Genomic DNA, 23300 nt, shown 5'->3' on the forward strand with positions numbered 1-23300 from the left:
TAACTAAAACATGTAGCTGATTTAGATAAAAAAACTGAGGACCTGGTTACTGGCTTAGTGCAGGATTTCTGCACTTGAGTACTACAGAAGCAAGATAACAAAATTAGATACAATCTAGGGGAAGAAAAATGCACAAAAGTCCTTGAATTAAAATGAATTGAAACCTTTTGGGAGAAAAGCTATTTGGTAAGCCCCATTAAGTCTATTGTAGATAGCTTTATTTCACAAAGCACCATCCTGGCATGTGGAACAGGAAAGAAAATAGCTATAAGATGATCTGTCAGGGAGTTTCTAGTCTCTAAAGGAATAAGATTCTGTGCAGTATCCAGGACAGCTTTTAACTCAATAGAGATACAGAAGCGAAATGCAATTATATAACCTTAGTAAGTGCATTCAATCTGAATCTCCCATACAACCCTCTCCTCCCGCAATAACTTCTCAAACTCAGTAATTTATCAAGTGGATGCTCAAACTTATTGTTGCATTCATTTCAGTTAACACTGGATTAACACTGTATACAGTACTGCAGATTCTGAGGTGGAGACAATTCTACAAGTCAAAGATTAATCATCTATAAAACGTCCTGTCTATGCATTTAAATAATTTGAATAGCTCAATTATCATTAAAAACTTTTGTTTATTTTGGTTATAAGTTTATAGTATGTGTTTGCAGTAATTAGTTCACTGTTCTGAAAATGCTAACTATTCACTCATTACAAAGGGTTTATTCAATATATGTAGGTTTGTATGTTTAGGGATCTAACATATGGCATAAATAGAGAAAATTCAGATGTAGCAGGTAACAAATTACTTTAAAAAATTCTGACTTGGTGGTTTTCTTTCTTTAAGAGTTCTGTTCACCTCAGAGACATAGAGGAAAAACTGAGGGTTGCTAGATGGGAGGGGGGTGGGAATAAGGGGGAAGGTGAGGGGATTAGAAAGCACAATCGATAATCACAAGATTGCCACGGGGATACGAAAGTCAATTTGGGGAATGTAATCAATAATGTTGTAAAGATTTTGTAGGGTATCCAATGGACACTTGTCTCATTAGGGAGACCACCTCAGGGATGATGTAGATGCCTGATCACTGCACTGTACATCTGAAGCTGAAGCTGAACAACAATGAATGTCAACTACAGTTCTATCTATCTATCTATCTATCTATCTATCTATCTATCTATCTATCTATCTATCTATCTATCTATCTATATTTACAAGAAGTGGAGTCCAGCATTAGGAATAGAGGTAGTGGAAATATAACGGCTGTATGTGAGGTCAGAGGGGTAGTAGATGGGGGAGGGTGGTTATCACTGTGTGAGGGATATAAATGATAAATGTTTAACTATTACATTGTTTTGTACACCTGAAACTAATAAAAAATGTTAAAAATAAAAGAGTTCTGTTCATGGAGGGAAGATTCCAGGACCACTCGAATGGCTATAGAGCTACTGACTTCAATATGTAAGTAGTGGAACCAAGAAATTCTGATTTTCATTATAATCAATTTGGGTCTCTCTCTCTCTCTCTCTCTCTCTCTCTCTCTCTCTCTCTCTGTCTGTCTGTCTCTCTCAAACACACACACACACACACACACACACACACATGGTAGGGACAGTATACTGCCATATCTCCAATGTTTAGCACAGTGCTTGGTATGTAATAGTTGTTAAATGAATGAATTCATTTAATCATCACAAAATTCCTGTTAGACGGTAGTTTTTATAATGTACTTCGTACAAGTGTGGAAGCTGAGGCTCACTGGGAAAGAAGTACTTCGTATGTCAAGAAGAACAGAGCCGGGACTAGAAGTCAGCTGTTCTAACTTTATGTCCAGTGCTTTGTCCACTGTACATTACTGACTCCTAAGATTGTATGGAATGACTTACCTGAAAACACTGGTCTTTTGGCTGATATTTTAATTTCCCACATGGTAATCCCCTCTCCAAGATGATTTGTTAGAAAATTGAACAGTGGAGTGTTATATTGGTAAACAGGTTTGCCTTGTGAGTTCCACTGGGAGCCCACATCATGGCTTACTGTCTCACAGTGAGGTCTTGACTATACTAGATAAGAGCAAAAGACTTTACCCAGACAAGTCTTTGTAGACTCCTCTTTGGTTGCCAATAAACCCCCAAAGTAACCATAATGGAAGGCAGCAGATAGGTTGACTCATATATTGTAGAAATATCCCTTCAGTTTGTATATGCTCTTTTAAATTTGTGATTTAAAAAAAAGAAATATTTAACTTTTATGCAGATAAATTAATCAAAAATATCTGTTATGATTTCTATCTTTGGAGACCTTCATCCCAAATTATATAACCATCTCCTATATTTTCCAGAATTTATTTTGCTGTATGTATTTTTTTTACATTTGAATTACAAATCCATCTGTTATGAATTTTGGTGTAAGGTATAAGTGATGTAGGGATCTAACTAATTTTCCTAAAAGTTTGGCTAGTTACCTATTTATGCATAAACTCTCTTATGGTTTCTATTGTAGAACACATTATTAATAAATCAAATAAACCAAATACAGAACAATGATGCCTAAAAGTCTATTGCTCCTAGGAAAAGAAAGTCCAGTTTTAATTAGGTACTGTGATGGAAGGTGGGAGCTAAATGGAGACCAGAGAAAATCCTGTAGCCACAGGTTGATACTCAGCCAGTTTGAACTTCCATGGCCTTAATAGTTGTTCCTAGCTGGTTCAAGTCTGATGTGTTTGGGTTTGTGCCCACAACTTACTGGGTGTTAATGATTCTAAAATATCATCCCTGCAAATATATGTTAAATAAAACAAAGCAGAATTATCTTTACCTGATTCCTCAGTTTCCTTTGTTTCTGTTGTTTCTTCTATTTCATCATCAGACATCTCCATTTCTTCTTCTCTCCTGATTCCCATTAATTCATCATTATGTATGTTGCGAATTTCCTAAAGTTAAAATGCATGCTGTTTAGGTAGGAAAGTCTTGAAAATGTTGAGAAAATGTTAAGGCTAAGATAAAGCAGGTTTTTTGATATATAACAAAACTTCAGAATACTTGTAAGGTAAAAGCAAAGGGGCATGCTGAGGCTGAAATCGTCTCAATAGAACAAAACAGACTTTTATACCCTGTCTTGCATAAGGCTTTCTTTCTATACCCAGAGTTCTGGCAGTCAATAATTCTTGTATCCCTCTCATACTAGAGAGTACTGTTACCCATGAAAGACCTCTCACCTCTTACATGGATTTCTGAACTTTTCCTTAAGGTTTCTGCCATTTTCACCCTTCTACATCAAATCTTTTGATTTTATTGCCTTCCATCCTCTTCCCTCTCCCCTTATAGTCTTACTCAACAGAATTCTTAGTCGAATATTTGCAGGTTTAGATGTTACAGCAAAAATGAGCTGTCAAGAGTGAGCTTCTACCAGATCACCCTTTCAATAGATAAAAACTATACTTTCTGAACAAAACACCAAACCAAACCAAACCACACCCCTAACAATTTGATGGCATTGGAAAGTTAACAAAAACAGGCATATTCTGAAGAGTTGCTGACATTTGGAAGAAGGGTGTGGGTCTCGCAGTTTTTAAGAGCCTTTTCAGTCTGAGAGCAGATCACAGTTAGCACCTAATAGGGTAGCTAATTTTTTTTTCTTTTAAATATATTTATTTTTTTCAGTTATAGTTTACATTTAATGTTATTTTTTTTTTAATTAAATTTATTGGGGTGACAATTGTTAGTAAAATTACATAGATTTCAGGTGTACAATTCTGTATTACATCATCTATAAATCCCATTGTGTGTTCACCACCCAGAGTCATGCTGAGCGAAACAAGTCAGACAGAAAAAGCAGAGAACCATGTGATTTCACTGATATGTGGTATATAAACCAAGAACAACAAAAGAACAAGACAAACAAATGAGAAACAGAAACTCATAGACACATTTAATATTATTTTATATGTATAGTGCCAGGTGGGTACTAGACTAATTGGGAGATCACTGCATAAATTATATAAGTGTCTAATCACCAGGGTGGCTAAATTTTTAATAGAAATCTCATAGTCTTTATATCCTAAAGAAATCAAGAAGTGAATTGAGGGCAACCACAGCCACTGGAAAGTGAGGTGGGGTGTCTCAGAAAGGAAATAGCCAAAGAAAGAGAAATTGAAATTCTGTGTATCAGATCTGTTCAAATTTCTGCATGACCCTTGAACCATGAAAGCACAGGGCAGATTCCACACAACATAGCTAAGGCTAAATGAACTGAACTGAGATTTCAGCTGCCATCTAAGAGATAAAATGTTCAGCTTAAATCTAATGTAGTCAATTGACCATTAAAGCTAAAGAAAACAAAGTCAATATTTTTGTAAGAACATAAGAGAATCCAGAGACTTAAAAGCAAAATATTCACAATATGCAGGAAAACCTCCAAATTATTTGATATACAGAGATGACCCATTTGCAAGAGAAAGCAAAACCAACAGATCAAACTTGAAATGGACTCGATATGGCATTTAGCAGACAAGGAGTTAAAGCAGCTACTATAATTATCTCAATGATTTAGAGGAAATATACTCATACTAAATGAAAAGATAGGAAGTCTTAGCAGAGAAAAATTGTTTTTAAAAAGAACCAAATTGAAATTCTAAAACAAAAATACGATACCTGAAGATATTTGAAATAAAAGTAATTGGATGAGTCTAACATTAGAATGGAGATGACAAAATAAAGAGAGAACTTAAGGAGAGAACAATACAAATTTATCCAATCTAAAAAAGAGAGAGACACTAACTGGCATCACAGAAAAAGGAGAGATTAAATGATTCAAAATCTTTGAAGAAAAAATAGTTGAAGATTTCTCAAATTTGATGAAAGACATTAACCTACATATTCAAATAACTCAGTGAACCCCAAACAGGAATTGTGTGTGGGGGGAAAAAAAGTATGTCTAGGAACACTATAGTAAAACTGCTGAAAACTAAACATTAAGAGAAACTCTTAATTAAACTTATTGTGATAATCATTTCACAATATATGTATGTAGTCATTATGCTGTACACCTTAAACTTATACAGTGCTGTATGTCATTTATACCTCAATAAAACTGAAAAAGAAAAGAAAAGTCTTCAAAGCAGCCAGAAAAAATTAACACATTATATACAGGGGAACAACAATTTGAATACTTTGATCTTTTTCAGGCCAGAAGTCAGAGGAATAATATCTTTAAAGTGCAAGAAGAAATAAAAACATCTGGTTATTCAGAGTTCTATATTCAGAGAAAAATCTTTCAAGAATGAAGATGAGATAAATATATTTTCAGACCAAAGTAAATGCAAGAAATTGTCACTGAAAGACTTACACTATAAGAAATGCTGAAGAAAGTTCTTCAGGCTGAAGGGAAGCACTACCAAATGTAAACACTGATCTTCAGAAAAGCATGAAAAACACTGGAAATGATCAAGATCACACTGTAAAAGTCACCTTTTCAAAAAGAGTAAACATGAGAACTGTGCATTTTGGAGGAGCTTGCAATCATTTAGAGGCTACTTGATCACTATAAGAGGCTCCTCAGCACTGAGCTGAGAATTCTATGCCTAGATTAGCCCTAAATGGGCCTTAATACAGGAAATATCCAAAGCTGTCTGGTGAACATTACCTCCATTTAGGAGGATTATAGATCATTTAAATGGATTTCTTAATAATTAATGCTGTAGTTAATGACTATCTAAACGAATACCCTCTGTTTTTATTCCTTTTATCAAGAAAATAATGATTTCTATATCAAGTTAAGTTTTCACTAAAGATAAATACAAGTACCTTTTAAAAAGTGAGCTATTCAGTGTTATAACTGATAGTTAGGAAGTAACAGAAAAACAGAAGTAATAGAAAATAGAAATACTAACATAGCATCTCTCATGTACTGCAGGGGCATTACTTAAAATAGAAGAAAATAATGACTTGCTTGAGAAAAATGAACTTAAAGGACTGTGTCAAGAGTGAGATTTGTTATGTCTTATTCAAACTTGTGCAGAGAAAAAAAATTAAGAAATTGCTCATTTCTAAGAATTTATTCTACCTCAGAGTCTGGGTTTCAGTTATCAAAGAGATGTTCCTGGAAAGGTGATTCTAATGAGGTTTGACACTGGCAAATTCAAATATTGTACCACTTACTGCATCAGGAAAAGTTATGGTTCTCTTAGCTGCCTAACAAAAATGTAGACTGTCAGAGGATATAAGCAGAGACCAACTCTCAATTAACAAACATGTTGTCCAACTCTAGGAAAGTTATTGTGTTTTTCAGAACAGTAAATTTTGTTCCTTCTAGGGAAATGTCCCAGGGCAGGAAGATCTAACTGAGACCTAAGACATGTCCTGTAGCTGCTCAGCATCCACAAAGCATCTTTCTGCTTCCAGTGGGCCAAAAAAGTATAGTCTCTTCTCAGAAGTATAAAAAATTTAATAACTAAATGATACAGCTTATCTAGAGGTCTTTCATATATTTAAAAATATCCCTAGACAGTAGGATCCCTTTTTGTTTTATTGATGGTTTCCTTTGCTGTGAAAAAACTTTTTAGTTTGATGTAATCTCATATGTTTATTTTTTCTCTTACTTCCTTTGCCCGAGGGGATATATCAGTAAAAATATTACTCTGGGTAATGTCTGTAACTTCCTTCCTATATTTTCTTTCTAAGAGTTTTATGGTTTCAGATCTTACATTTAAGTCTTTAATCTGTTTTGAATTCATTCTTGTATATGGTATAAGGAGGTGGTCCAGCTTCATTTTTTTGCATGTGTCTGTCCAGAAGATATTTGTCAGTGATATCCAATAAGGGGTTAATATACAAAATTTATAAGAAACTCATTCAATTCAACTCCAAAAAAACAAACACCCCAATTAAAAAATGGGCAGAGAACATGAAGAGACATTTGTCTAAAAGATGACACACAGATGGCAAACAGACATATGAAAAAATGCTCAACCTCACTAATCATAAGAGGAATGCAAATAAAAACCACAATGAGATATCACCTCACCCCAGTCAAAATGGCTGTCATCAATAAATCAACAAACGAGTGCTGGTGAGGAGGTAGAGAAACGGGATCCCTCATGCACTGCTGGTGGGATTGCAGATTGGTGCAGCCATTATGGAAATCAGTATGGAGGTATCTCAAAAAACTGGAAATGGAACTACCTCATGACCCAGCAATTCTACTCCTAGGTACCTATCCAGAGAAATCCAAAACATTAATTTGAAAAACTTTATGCACCCCTATGTTTATTGCAGCACTATACACAATAGCCAAGACATGGAAACAACCAAAATGCCCATCAGTAAACGACTGGATTAAGAAACTGTGGTACATTTATACAATGGAGTATTACTTGGCTATAAAGAAGAATGAAATCTTACCATTTGCAACAACATGGATGGACCTAGAGAACATTATGCTTAGTGAAATAAGTCAGACAGAGAAAGACAAATACCATATGATCTCACTTATATGTGGAATCTAAAGAAAAGAATAAATGAATGAACTAATCAGAAACAGTCTCAGAGATATGGAGGAAAAACTGAGGGTTGCTAGATGGGACGGGGGGGATGAAGGAGAAGGTGAGGGGATTACAAAGCACAATCGGTAACCACAAGATTGCCACGGGGATACTAAAGTCAGTTTGGGCAATATAATCAATAATGTTGTAAAGATTTTGTAGGGTATCCGATGGACACTTGTCTCATAGGGAGACCACTTCAGGGATGGTGTTGATGCCTGATCACTGTGCTGTACACCTGAAGCTGAAGCTGAATAATAATGAATGTGAACTATAATTTTGTATACATATATGTTAAATATATATAATATATATAATATATATAATATATATAATATATATAATATATATAATATATATAATATATATAATATATATAATATATATAATATATATAATATATAATATATACATATATACATATATATATAATATATATAATATATAATATATAATATATACATATATATACATATATATATATATATATATATATATATATATATATATATTCACAAGAAGTGGAGTACAGCATTAGGAATACAGACAGTAGAAATGTAACTAATGGCTGTATGTGATGTCAGAAAGGGAGGGGGTTATCATTTTGTGAGGGGTATAAATGATAAATGTCTAACTATTCCATTGTTTTGTACTCCTGAAACTAAAAAACAAAAATGTCCCTAGAAATATAACAGACCTATGGGCAAATTTTATCTCAATGCTTCAAATTACTTCAGGAACTAGTTACCAGTTCCTTTAGTATATAATGAAATGAGGGTAAGAAAAGTTAAGAGGAAGCTTGCTCTAAGTTATTCAGTTAGATTGGAAAAGTGGCAGAGCTTGGAGTCCTCTAACCACTAGACAATTTTTTTTAGCTACAAAGACACTAAGACCTGTATCATTATCTATCTATCTATCTATCTATCTATCTATCTATCTATCTATCTATCTATCTATCTATCTATCTATCTATCTATCTATTCTATCTATCTATCTATCTATCTATCTATCTATCTATCTATCTATCTATCTATCTATCTATCTATCTATCATCTATCTATGAGTTTATTTAAGCCAAACTGATGATATATGCTGGGGACCAAGTTCTCAAATGCTCCCTCATTACTCTTCTATAAATATCCAAAACTAAGTCACATGAATAGGATAGAAGGCAAAGAGAACATCAGAGGTTAAAGGGTACAATACTATAGTAAACTTATGGGGAGCATTTAGTAAATGACAGTACCCCTAAGTAAAGTAAGTGAGATTTTAATTCTTTGAAAACCTTACCATAAAAGCTACTGATAGCTAAGATACTTTCTGTATTCTCTGGTCGTTCAAAAAAGCTCTACTTTGGGAAACCAACCCTAACAAATACTTTCAGAGTGAAAGGGTGAAAGGTGGCATTTACTGAAGGAAGGAACTCCACCTAGCCTGGACATAGGTGCAGGAAGGAGGACTCTGAACCACTGAAGTGCAGGGAGCAAGAGAAATAGCAGTTCCTCCAAAATTTGCCCCATCCTGAGATTTGAATCTAGTGCAAAACGAAAAGAGTGGCAATGGCATGCAAAAACATTTTCCAGAAATTTTCATTTGTAAATTTCTGCCTGAAATTGAGTCGGTCACATCACTGATAGACTACATCAAAAAAGGTAAGATAGCCCTCCTAAAGTTTCTATACCACTTACTTGCCCACAGTAGGCCTGTGATAATTTTCATTTAAACAGTGAACTGTTATTGATTTCTGAAAACACATTATAATGGCTTTGAGTCTGTTCTAATGGTAACTTTTCTGACGCCTAAAAATTCACACACTGCTCCACATTGGAGGACAAAGCACTTTCAACATAGAATAAAACTGAAACCCTAGACAGAGGAAAATGCAGGAAAAGAATCAAGTGTGTACCAACTGATATCTTTTATTTATCATAAAATAAGCAAATCATAAATCATTGTATGTTAATTATCTAACTACTATATAGTTCCCCCAAAATATGTGAACTTAATCTTTTATATACTCATGTTTTATTATAGGAACATGACTATCAGAAAAGCAAAATTCCTTTTTAATTGTGTAACAAAAGCTTACTTACCCAGACTTTCAACATTATCAGGATACTAGGTGGGGAAGGGGTGAGATGAAGGAATGGAAAGGAGCAGAGGATGGGGAGATAGCTTCTACCTCTATGTAGAAATTTGATTCTGTGATATCATTCAATACAATGAAACAAAGCACAAACACAGGTTCTTAATCAATGTCTATTATATGACACATAATGGAAATACAAATTAGGTTGATCCAAATTGTGCTAATATGTGTTTCGATGGCTGAAAGCCAATAGCTAGTATTAGTGAAAATGGGTCCTAAAACAAGGGTATGCAGATGACTTGACCATCTATCTGCAAGCAGTTCTTCAGAATATGGAATGGGAAGCCTGGAAATCTAGAGAGAGTTATTTTAACAATCACAGTATTTCATTTTAGTAATCGCCAAGTCTCTTTTCCTCATATTAGAGAGGATGCAAGTGGGTATCTTTAGTGTCTACTGCCATGGCTCCAGTTCCTATATACTCGTATTATCCAAGATATAACTTCTAATCTATGCCAGCTACTCAGTGAGAGACATTTGCAGGTTTTAAATGATTCTATAGAAAAAGTTTCCACAACACAGAGAACTGCCAGTAAAGTCACTATAGATACTGTTAGTAGGGGACTTTAGCCTTCCCCTACTAACAGTTAATCCTTACTAACTGTTAGTAGGGGACTTTAGCCTTCCTTTCAATAGCCTTTCCAATTGTATCAGCAGGAGCCTCACACATATAAATAGGAAAGGTAAACCAGTGAAAAAGACTCACTAGCAAACTAGGCTGCCTGGCACATGCTACCAAAGTGAGAAAATGTCTGCCTTTGGGGACGTTTTCTTCTTACTCCATAACCTCTCTTACCAGAGTAAGACAATGTTGGCTGCTGGTAGGAAGATTACAATGAGACAAGGGATAGGTACTTTGTGACATAAGGAGGTCTAGGAGGCTTATTCTCAGAGGCAACTGGTAAAAATGTTCAGTGCCAGAAACTTCCAACTTGATGAACCCCCTGATTCAGGAGTTGTAGCTTCAATGACTAAGTCAAAAAAAGAAAAAAAAAGCCAGTCTAGTTGATTTAGTCATGGGGATGCTCTGATTCTCAGTGGGGTGCTATGCGGCAACCCCAATATAAGAAGACAGTTTTGTCACTTTCTACAAGATACCTCCTTTACTCCTCAGAGTTGCCTGTTACCAAGTGAAAGTATACAGAGGCTGAAAAAAAGCCATGATTTAAAGAAGCACCAATATAAAGTAGAAGAGGTCTTTTAGGTTTGGGAAATGCAATGCCAGAGGAAGGTGATGAGTTACGTTCTACTCTCAGTTGTTTTACATATCAAGATTGAGGTATTCTAGGTAGACCTGAATTTAGTCCAATAGGCATGAAGCATTTTCTGGGTTTTTACAAAGTCTACAAGCCACATTATGAAATGTAGTTCTTGGTAAGTCCTGCTAGCCATATACTTTATCTTCATTACTCTGCCAAGGAAGCTGTGCTACAAAAGTAGGTGATAGGGTATATAGCTCTCAGTTCTTCACAGACCCAGAGAAATGTCTAGCTCACTGGCATAGCTATCTTCACTGAGAAGGTAATTAAACAAAAGTATATACCCACCAGATAGGTAAGCTTGATATAACTACAGAGAGCCTTGATGAATAATATTAATGGAAAATATTTTATTGCAAAGTCGTTTATGGAAGACTTGGACCTTAGGCAAGTCAGTGCTCCAACGAGAGGCTGCCTTCCTCCTATAAAAAGGCAATGCAGATGCTCCTCCTCTTACATAGGGTTATGACCTGATAAGCCCATCACAAGTTGAAAATATTGTAAGTTAAAAATACATTTAATACACCTGACCTACCAAACATCATAACTTAGCCTAGCCAGTAGAACACGATATCCAAAAAATGTTGGCAACACAGTACACTGTGGAGTATTGGTTGTTTATGCTCATGATCACATGACTGGCTGGGAGCTGTGGCAGGCTGCTGCTGGCTAGCATGACAAGAGAATATCACACCTCATATTGCTAGACCAAGAAAAGATCCAAATTCAAAATTCTAAGTACAGTTTCTACTGAATGTGTATCAATTTTGTACCAAAAATCTCATGTTGGGATCATCTGTATGTACTGGCAGGGCTTTCGGTAATGGATTGGGCAGTTCAGACAGCTTCTTCTTCACCCCCTAAAAGGGATATACATATATGTGTATTGAAGGGAAGGTAGAAACTTAATACTGCTTTTCTACAATTGTAAGACATTGAGCATTTTTCTCTCAACCTTTATTCTTCTGAACTATTCAAACTACACTAAAGAGTTTGGATATTTTTAATTTAGGGCGCTAAACTCCACCCCTCCCCTTGATCACTTTTGTTACCCTTCTAGCTCCCTGAAATCCAATGCCATCTCATCCTGCATTGCCTGTCATAATACCTGAGACAGAGAATTCCTCAGTAAATGTTTGAATTGAAATGTTGAATTTTGTTTGTTTGTTGAGGCCCTAGGATTCTAAAATCATTTTGTGCTACAGTAAGACAATAGTTCCTTTTTTAAATTCCTAATTCCTTTTAAAAACAATTAAAAATATTACTGGCTTTTCATGATTCCATCCATCCATTGAGCTGATGTGTTCAGAGATTTCTCCCCAGTGACTCCCAGTCCCTTTGCTGAACAAAAACTGATGGCTCACAGACAATTTATGAGTATGAACAAGGCTTGGCTTATTTTCCCCTAAACACTCTTCACAGTTTTCAAATTTTGCCACTCAAGCTGTGTCATGTATTCTCATGAAAGACAGTAAGGGGGGCGGGGGGGTGGGGGTGGGAGATGAGGGTAAGGGGGATTGAATATATGGTGATGGAAGGAGAACTGACTCTGGGTGATGAACACACAATGGGATTTATAGATGATGTAATACAGAATTGTACACCTGAAATCTATGTAATTTTACTAACAATTGTCACCCCAATAAATTTAATAAAAATAAAAAAAAAGACAGAAAGAATAAATCATTATCTTCATTTTATAGGTTAGGAAACCGAAGTCTACAAAGATTAAATGATTCGCTCAAGACCACAAGGCAGTTTATATTAGCATGAGAAGAATTTCTAGTCCTGAATTGACCACTTACTAGCAGTGCAATTTTGTGTACTTCACTTCACATTACTGTCTCAGTTTCCTCACATGTAAAACATGGATACTATACCTAGCTATTAACCCTTATGAGTCATTAATGATAAATTGAAATAATACTATTTACCATTTATATAGCATTTACATTTTTTCAAACTGTCTACACATCTCCCATCTCATTTAATCATGTATGACTGGTTTCATTATTAACTCCGATGTACCGGTGAAGAAATACAGGCCGAGAAAGGCTGACTAACTTGTTCAAAGTCACATAGCTATAATGTGTCAGAGCTGAGATGTGTATTCATGACTGACTCTAAGTCCAGTGTTCTTTCCAACTACACCAAATCTTTTGGTTTGGGAGGTAGGTTACATAACCAATGGGAAAATGCTTTATAAAATGTAAATGCTTTACAAATACTATTTTTTTTTTATTTTTTTTTATTTTTTAAAAATTTTATTTTATTAAATTTATTGGGGTGACAATTGTTAGTAAAATTACATAGATTTCAGGTGTACAATTCTGTATTACATCATCTATAAATCCCATTGTGTGTTCACCACCCAGAGTCAGTTCTCCTTCCATCACCATATATTTGATACAAATACTATTTAAATGTTAAGGAATATGACAACTTGCATTGATAGATATAATGGGACTGCTATCAGACTGGCAAAGAGAACTCAGAAACGAAGTTGAAAAAGTGGCTGGACACATAGATCAAAAGTATCAGGGCTGGGTAATGAAGCTGCCCATAGGAACAGAAGAACTTGAGGTATATGTAACACCATTCCAAAGGCATATCAGTAAAAACATACCTCCCATCTTGGTTTTTAACCTTGGATTCAGAATAGCAACCTCACCACATCAGACACATTCTATTGTTCCACTAAAAATGTTACTTGAGCACAAGCAGAGAGGTATGTGTCAACCTTAATCTGATATCAGAGTCCCCTACTACCTTTAAAGCTGCCACCTATAAAGATGGCTGAGCAGGTTTGAGGAAAAAAACAAAAAAACAAACAAAAAAAACCTCAGAATTTTCAATGCTCCAATGTAATACCAGGCAGCTTCCAGCCTCAACTGTCAAGATGCTCTAAAAAAGACAGACCTAATAATACTAACATTAGATACACAGGTCAGTAATTATTATTGTATCTAAGACTAGCTAGCTTAGAGAAATAAACTTATAATTTTCATACCTACATTTTCACTACTAAGGTTTATATCCAGTAGAATGCATTCAAGACATGTGCACATTTATTACCCTTTTGGCAGCAGGTGGTCTAGACACAGTGACAGGTTACAGAACATATCTTAGTGTTTCATTAGGGCCTTGTTGTGACCATGGGGGCTTGGCACTATTTAATTCTGGCTAAACTCCAAATCAATAACTTGTTAAAGAAAAAAACCATCCCCTTCAGGGGCTATCAGAATAAAAAGTTACCAACCTCAGCTTGTTTGCACCAAACACTGATGTTTTTACGCTGGGCTTTTGTGAAGTGGTCCCATGCCTTTTGTTTGGAGGCAGAATGGTACACAGCTACTATCTGCTCAACTGCAGAGTCAGGTCAGCAGTCGAATCAGGCCAGAATATCATCCATGGATGGCAAAAGAGAGAAAAAACAGAAATAAGAGAAGCATCAGGTTTGTTGTGTCTTCTTGAATGACACTACTAGACTATGGTTGTACTCGGAAAAGGTTATGTGTGTTGGGGTACCATGACTTTAAAGGTGGTTCAAAGGTAGAGATATCAATATACAAAAAGAGAAAAGGGAACTCCAGAAGGTTTGAGGTGAAATGGCAACTTAAGTTTTAATACAGGCAGTCTGTATTCATTCAGGCAGGAGAGGCAAGTGTCATGGTGAATGTGATTGAGTGTTACTGACCCTGCACAGCATGGCAGCAAACAGTGGACTGTACAAGTTCCTTTTGACCATTGTCTTCTTTCATAAACTAGCCCTCCAAAATGAGCCTCGATGCTTCTTTATAATAGAATCCATCCTTTTATTATTCTGAGGTTTGTTTAACCAGAAGCATTAAATCAAAACCTAAGACGGATGGAATCCATTTCAGGTCTACCCACATAGGCTTGTCAACTGGAGAAATGTAAGTTTCATGAAAGAACACTGTAAGTGCAGTCCTAGATAGCATTTTTCAGGGTCTCTTAAAATGTCAAAGGGGAAATGTGTACAAATATTCTGGGGCTTTATCTTAACCAGTTTAAGAGAAGGAAAATTTAGACATGACATTTTTTTTGGGGAAAGAGATGAACGACAAGAGCCTATGGATGGCTGAGTGTTCAGAGTAAGAAAATCCAGAGGTGCTGTTTCTTTCTTTATAGCCATGCTCGTATCCTGTCAACTAAGGATTTAATGATTTAAATTCCCATGATGCTTGCTTCTCTCTTTTTCTATTTATTATGAAGTCCTAAAAACATGTGATTTCTCCTCCTCGATTCTATGCCCAGATATACTTTCAAAATAAAATGGAAAATGAGATAATTCCTCCTTAATCCTAATCACATATGAGTCAACTATGGGAAGTCAAGTATGAGAAGAGTGGGCCATAACTGTTCAAAAGAAAATCATAAAACTATACCCTTATTTTTAAGGTGAATACAGTTCCTTACTCAAAATATATGAGTGCACAATTTTATAATATGGTGAACTAAAAATATTACTTGATAATTTTTCTGATATGCCTCATTTAAGAGACCCTGGGTAGGTTTAGAGTGGTACTTCATTTTAAAAATGGTCATTTCACTGGCTTCCCATCCTGTCCCAGTGTCTATGACATCTAGGAAAGGAAATGTAGAACAAAGGAAACTAAAAACAAAAGATTGAATTAGCAAATTTGGCTTTAATTCAATCACCTTGGGAAATATAATTACATTTATCACTAAAATTGAGTACCTGAAAAGCATATTATAACAATGATGCAAATCTTACAAATGATAATGCTACATTCTAATTTCAGCAACAGAATCCCAAACTTTCCACTGAGGCCAGGGGCTTCTTGTAATTTGAGAGCAAATAAAAGTAGAAGCAGAGGATTGTGGCCTAAGTATCAGCGTTTCTAAGGAGGTGAAATAGATATACCAGACAAAATGAACATAGGTGGTCCCCACATGTATCCTGTGAAATTGGAGGGGCACTTGGCAATATAAAGAGAGTGCAAGGCAATGAAGAAGGGAGCCTTGCCCCTTGACACAGAATGGCTTTGTAGGGCTGGCTCCTGTGTAGAAAAACTGGTGACTAAGTGAAGTGCCCTCTCATTCTTTCAGCGGAACTCTGATTTCCACTCACATTGAATGAGAATTCCAGAAAGGGACTGTTTGAACTTCTCCTTTGCTTCTTCCATGTCTTTCTCATGGGCAGCTTTCTCATTCACCAGGCGGCGGACATGGCTGTTGGCCGACTGGATCATGGAATAGAAGTTGTTAGCGCTGCGACGGTTCACCTCTCCTCGCTCAATCCAGGTGAGTAAGGTCTGCACAGCTTCTGAGAATTTTGAATCATCTGAGAAAAAAAAAGAATTTAGTTTTAGAATCAACAAAAGTAACCAAATCTCGATCTATTTCCCCAACATGTTGGCAAGGAGGCCACCATGGCTTTATGGCAGTAGTTGTTGAATGAATTGCTGAGGATGAGAAACCGTGAATGCACACACATATGCACACAGGCAACAGGCAGGCAGACAGACTGAAAGACTGCAGACTCATAGGCATTGGTTGTAGTCTATGAATAATTTTCAGAAAGATAATTCTTCCTTCTTTCCTTAAACAAATTTTCATTTGATATAGTTTTGACATTGCAAATTTTTTTTTTTACTCTTTTTTTTTTTTTAAATTAAATTTATTGCGGTGACAATTGTTAGTAAAATTACATAGATTTCAGCTGTACAATTCTGTATTACATCATCTATAAATCCCATTGTATGTTCATCACCCAGAGTCAGTTCTTCCATCACCATATATTCGATCCCCCTTACCCTCACCTCCCCCCCCACCCCCCTTACCCTCTGGCAACCACTAAACTATTGTCCGTGTCTATGAGTTTCTGTTTCTCATTTGTTTGTCTTGTTCTTTTGTTGTTTTTGGTTTATATACCACATATCAGTGAAATCACATGGTTCTCTGCTTTTTCTGTCTGACTTGTTTCGCTCAGCATTACTCTCTCAAGATCCATCCATGTTGTCACAAATGTTCCTATATCATCTTTTCTCACTGCCGAATAGTATTCCATTGTGTATATGTACCACAACTTCTTTATCCATTCATCTATCGAAGGACATTTTGGTTGTTTCCATGTCTTGGCCACCGTAAACAAAGCTGCAATGAACATTGGAGCACACGTGTCTTTATCTCTAAATGTTTTCAGATTTTTTGGGTAGATACCCAGGAGAGGGATTGCTGGGTCATACGGCAATTCTATTCGTAATTCTTTGAGGAACCTCCACACTGCCTTCCATAACGGCTGCACCAGTCTGCATTCCCACCAACAGTGTATGAGGGTTCCTTTTTCTCCACAACCTCTCCAACATTTGTTACTATTTGTCTTGTTGATGATAGCCATTCTGACTGGGGTGAGGTGATATCTCATTGTGGTTTTGATTTGCATTTCTCTGATGATTAGTGATGTTGAGCATTTTTTCATATGTTTATTTGCCATTTGTATGTCCTCTTTGGAGAAATGTCTCTTCAAGTCCTCTGCCCATTTTTCAATTGGGTTGTTTGTCTTTTTGTTGTTGAGTTGCACGAGTTCCTTGTATATTCTGGATACTAGCCCCTTATCGGAGGCACTGTTTGCAAAAATCTTCTCCCATTCAGTTGGTGGCCTCTTTATTTTGTCAATGGTTTCTTTTGCTGTGCAGAAGCTTTTAAGTTTCATATAGTCCCATTCGTTTATTTTAGCTTTTACTTCCATTGCCTTTGGAGTCAAGTTCATAAAATGCTCTTTGAACCCAAGGTCCATAAGTTTAGTACCTATGTTTTCTTCTATGCAGTTTATTGTGTCAGGTCTTATGCTTAAGTCTTTGATCCATTTTGAATTAACTTTGGTACATGGTGACAAATAGCAGTCCAGTTTCATTCTTTTACACGTGGCTATCCAATTCTCCCAGCACCATTTATTGAAGAGGCTGTCTTTGCTCCATTGTATGTTTTTAGCTTCTTTGTCAAAAATTATCTGTCCATATTTATGTGGTTTTATTTCTGGGTTCTCAATTCTATTCCATTGGTCTATGTGTCTGTTTTCCTGCCAATACCATGCTGTTTTGATTATTGTAGCCCTGTAGTACAAGCCAAAGTCAGGAAGTGTGATACCTCCATTATTGTTCTTTTTTCTTAAGATTGCTTTGGCTATTCGGGGTCTTTTGTGGTTCCAAACAAATCTGATGATTTTTTGTTCTATTTCTTTAAAATATGCCATTGGGATTTTGATGGGGATTGCACTGAATCTGTATATTGCTTTGGGTAATATGGCCATTTTAACTATGTTGATTCTTCCAATCCATGAGCACGGAATGTCTTTCCATTTCTTTGTGTCTTCTTCAATTTCTTTCAAAAATGTCTTATAGTTTTCAGCATATAGGTCTTTCACATCCTTGGTTAAGTGTATTCCTAGGTATTTTATTCTTTTTGCTGCAATTGCAAAAGGAATTGTTTTTTGTATTTCTTTTTCTGAGATTTCATTGTGAGTATATAGGAAGGCAATGGACTTTTGTGCGTTGATTTTGTAGCCGGCAACTTTACTGTATTCGTTGATTGTTTCTAATAGCTTTTTTGGTGGAGTCTTTAGGGTTTTCTATATATAGCATCATGTCATCTGCAAAGAGTGATAATTTAACTTCTTCATTCCCAATTTGGATGCCTTTTATTTCTTTCTCTTGCCTGATTGCTCTGGCAAGGACTTCCAACACTATGTTGAAAAGCAGAGGTGATAGGGGACATCCCTGTCGTGTTCCTGAACGTAGAGCAAAGGGCTTCAGCTTTTCTCCATTAATTATGAGATTAGCAGAGGGCTTGTCATATATGGCCTTTATTATGTTAAGGTATTTTCCTTCTATACCCATTTTATTAAGAGTTTTAATCATAAATGGATGTTGTATCTTGTCAAATGCTTTTTCTGCATCAATTGATATAATCATATGATTTTTGTCCTTTATTTTGTTTATGTGATGTATCACATTGATGGATTTGCGGATGTTGAACCATCCTTGTGCCCCGGGGATGAACCCCACTTGGTCGTGATGAATAATCTTTTTAATGCATTGTTGTATTCGATTTGCTAGAATTTTATTTAGGATTTTTGCATCGGTATTCTTTAGAGATATTGGTCTGTAGTTTTCTTTTTTTGTGCTGTCCTTACCAGCTTTTGGTATCAGGGTGATGTTGGCCTCATAAAATGAGTTAGGGAGTACTGTCTCTTCTTCAATTTTTTGGAAGAGTTTGTGCAGAATTGGTATTAGATCCTCTTTGAAGGTTTGGTAGAATTCACTAGTGAAGCCATCTGGTCCCGGACTTTTGCTTTTGGGAAGGTTTTGGATGACTGATTCAATTTCGTTACTGGTGATCGGTCGGTCTGTTTAGATTTTCCAGTTCTTCATGGTTCAGCCTTGGAAGGCTATATGTTTCTAAGAACTTGTCCATTTCTTCTAGGTTGTTGAATTTGGTGGCATATAGTCCTTCATAGTATTCTTGGATGATCCTTTGTATTTCTGTGGTGTCCGTGATAACTTCCCCTTTTACGTTTCTGATTTTGTTAATCAGTGTCTTCTCTCTTTTTATCTTAGTAAGTCTAGCCAAGGGTTTGTCAATTTTGTTAATCTTTTCAAAGAACCAGCTCTTTGTCACATTAATTTTTTCTATTGTCTTTTTGTTCTCTATTTCATTTATTTCTGCTTTAATTTTTATTATTTCCTTTCTTCTGCTGACCTTGGGTTTTACTTGTTCTTCTTTTTCTAGTTCTTTAAGGTGTAACATGAGGTTATTTATTTGGGAGTTTTCTTGTTTCTTGAGATAGGCCTGTAATGAGATAAATTTCCCTCTTAAAACTGTTTTCGCTGCATCCCAGAAATTTTGGTAGGATGTATTTTCATTGTCATTTGTTTCTATGTATCTTTTGATCTCTCCTCTAATTTCTTCTTTGACCCAGTCCTTCTTTAAAAGTATGTTGTTTAATCTCCATGTATTTGTGTTTTTTCCCGCTTTCTTTTTACAGTTGATATCCAATTTCAAAGCCTTGTGATCAGAAAATATGCATGGTATGATTTCAATCTTCTTAAATTTGTTGAGAGTGATTTTATGTCCCAATATATGGTCTATCCTTGAGAATGTTCCGTGTACACCAGAAAAGAATGTATAGTCTGATGTTTTAGGATGAAGTGCTCTATAAATGTCAATTATGTCCATTTCATCTAATGTGTCATTTAGGGCTACTATTTCGTTATTTATTTTCTGTTTGGATGATCTATCCATAGCTGTCAATGATGTATTTAAGTCCCCTAGTATAATTGTGTTTTGGTCAATTTCTCCCTTTAGTTCTGTTAGTAGTTGCTTGGTGTATTTCGGTGCTCCCTGATTGGGGGCATAAATATTGATGACTGTTATGTCTTCTTGTTGTACAGTCCCCTTCACCATTATGAAATGTCCATCTTTATCTCTTGTTATCTTTTTCACCTTGAAGTCTGTTTCATCTGATATCATTATGGCTACACCTGATTTTCTCTGGGTACCATTTGCTTGGAGTGTCAATTTCCACCCTTTCACTTTGAGTCTATGCTTGTCCTTGTAGCTGAGATGTGTCTCTTGGAGACAGCATATGGTTGGGTTTAGTTTTTTGATCCAATCTGCTACTCTGTGCCTTTTTATTGGTGAGTTCAGTCCATTTACATTTAGGGAGATTATTGATATGTGAGGATTTCCTGTCATTCTATCTTTAGTTTTCTGGTAAGGCTGTGTCTCCATTGTTTCTTTGCCTTTTTGTTGTTGTCTATTATTTCTGTGTGGTGGTATTCTACGATGTTTCCCTCTGTTTCTTCTTTTATTTCAGTATATATTTCAATTCTGGATTTATTTTGAGTGGTTACCCTTAAGTTTATGTAAAAGAAAGTTTGATATTTAGAGTATTCCATTTTCTTCAGCACGCTTACTTTCTCCATTCCCATATTCCGGTTCAGGCCTTTACTCTCCTCCTTTTTGAGTTTTGGTTGCCACAAATTGTCCCTGTTGATGGTGGTCGAATAGCCTCCTTTAGTATTTCTTGTAGTGCAGGTCGTGTATTAGAAAATTCCCTCAGCTTCTGTATGTCTGGAAAGGTCTTTATTCCTCCTTCATATCTAAAGGATATCTTTGCTGGATATATTATTCTTGGCTCATGATTTCTCTCTTTCAATAGTTTGAATATTTGGTTCCACTCCCTCCTGGCTTGTAGAGTTTCTGCTGAAAAATCTGATGATAATCTAATGGGCTTTCCTTTGTATGTTACCGTCTTCTTTTCCCTGGCTGCCTTGAGGATTCTTTCTTTGTCGTTGATTTTAGACAGCTTCAATACAATGTGCCTTGGAGAAGGCCTGTTGGGATTGAGGTAACTAGGTGTTCTATTCGCTTCTTGGATTCGAGGGTCCAGTTCTGCCCACAAATTTGGGAAGTTCTCATCGACAATTTGTTTGAATATATTCTCTGTTCCCTTCTGTCTTTCTTCTCCTTCTGGTATGCCCATTATTCTTATATTGCTCTTTCTGATGGAGTCAGAAAGTTCTTGTAGAGTTCTTTCATTTCTTTTAAGTCTCAAGTCTCTTTCTTCTTCTCTCTGTGTCATTTCCAGGTTTCTATCTTCGATGTCACTGACTCTCTCCTCCATCTGGTCAACTCTACTACCTAAGCTGGTTATTTCATTCTTAATTTCTTCTATTGAGTTCTTAATCTCCAGAAATTCTATTTGGTTCTTTTTTAAGATTTCAATCTCTTTCGTAAAATGCTCATGCTGTTCTTTGATTGAGTTTCTGAGTTCCTTTAACTGCCTATCTGTGTTTTCTTGTATCTCGTTGAGTTTTTTCAGAAGTGCAATCTTGAATTCTCTGTCATTTAAGTGACATATTTCTGTATCTTTAAGTGCCTTCTCTGGAGATTTTTCACTTTCTTTCTGAGCTATCTTGTTGCCTTGGTTATTCATGGCGATTACTGGTTTACTATTTCTCTTCCTAGACATCTACAGGAGTGACTTCTGCAATAGGTTGATAGAAAGCGGTCTTTCTTTTGTTTGCCAGTACTTGTTGGTAGAATGTTTTATTATTTCTCCAACTGCAACTTATTTTTCTTCTCCCACACGGTAGTGCTATGTTTTCTCTGCACTATTCCAACTTCTCACACAATGGGGGGATTCCCTGGGAGACGGGCTTCTCCTCTATTAATAGTTCGTCTAGGTCACAGGGCGCAGTGTCCCGGTGGGTATGCGGAGAGCTTTTGATGTTCGAAAGCTCTTCCAGCTGCTGATTCAGAGCCCGTATATTTCAGCAGTTCTGTTTACTCCTGCAGGGATCCGCCCAGATAGGTGGGGTCAGGGGCGGGGTGAGTTGTGAGAGGTGGCCCAGAGTAATGGCGGCGACCACCACCACAGCCGATCCTGCTTCCACAGCTCTCTCCCCTTTGCCGGAACTAGTTGGGCTGTGAATTTGTGTCTGCGGTACACAGTTCTCAAAATAGCAAATTTTCTGTTGTTTTGATCTGACACTGCTACTGTTTCACTTCTAGCACCGGGCAGGTGGGGGCGGGGCGAGCTCTGGGAGGGGTGGGAGGGGGCGGCTAGTCTCAGTGCCTAAGGCTCCGGTCTCTGCTGCTCGGCAGTGTGGGCTTAAACCACCGTTTTCAGCCTTTTTCCCTCAGTCTTTTCTCCGAGGCCTCTGCCGTGAGCGTTGGGTTCAGCCGTGTTATATGCTGCCCCCTCAGCCCTGTGGAGCCCTGGTGGAGCCCTAGCAGTCCGATCTACCACAGCTGCGGTAGTTCCGGGGAGCAGCGAGCTCGGCGCACTGAGCTAGGTCTGCGTACTCCGCCCTCGCGGCTCCGTCTCCGCGCACTTCTCCCTTTCCTCCTCCCTCCACTCGCGCGAATCTCCCACCTGTAGGTGATTTCAGTCGGTAGTGGGCCTCTTCGTGTTGCCTGTGTGCTGTGCAGGGAGTCCTTTGTGGAGTTTTTGTTGTTCGATTCGTTGTAAATTCCAGGGGAGCTTTACAGAGGCTCACCTCACGCCGCCATTTTTCCGGAAGTCGACATTGCAAATTTCTTAACCTCTCTGATTGTATATGTACATGTGTGTAATGTACGAATTAGCAGTTGAGAGAACTTCAGAATTCTACAACCTATTTTTTAATAAGAAAAACTAAACTTGAGTCTAACTTCAATTTGACAGTAACTTTTTTCCTGGATCCATGGAATTATAGTATTGGAAGGAGGCTTAAGAAGGAGTTAAATGGGTAATTCTTTAGGAATAAACACTTACATCTTTGACCTTTTATAACATCACTCCTGCAGTCAATCCACA

The 23300-nt window shown here is 36.7% G+C and overlaps 1 protein-coding gene across 21 annotated transcripts in view; it reads right to left on the reverse strand.

Moving 5' to 3' along the window:
* The window catches only part of ENOX2 (ecto-NOX disulfide-thiol exchanger 2), a 431677-nt gene that overhangs the window by 73974 nt on the left and 334403 nt on the right, over positions 1-23300 (reverse strand). For all 21 annotated transcript variants that reach the window (XM_088794720.1, XM_074323652.2, XM_019716148.3 and 18 more), the window contains 3 exons: positions 16068-16280; positions 14211-14317; positions 2821-2935 (listed from right to left, as the gene is read on the reverse strand). In XM_088794720.1, coding sequence (XP_088650846.1) covers positions 2821-2935; positions 14211-14317; positions 16068-16280 — 435 coding nt within the window. The remainder of the gene's footprint in view (positions 1-2820; positions 2936-14210; positions 14318-16067; positions 16281-23300) is intronic.

Source organism: Rhinolophus sinicus, chromosome 18, assembly GCF_057876585.1.
Source record: "Rhinolophus sinicus isolate RSI-liver-muscle chromosome 18, RSI-T2T, whole genome shotgun sequence".
NCBI classification, from domain to species: domain Eukaryota; kingdom Metazoa; phylum Chordata; class Mammalia; order Chiroptera; family Rhinolophidae; genus Rhinolophus; species Rhinolophus sinicus.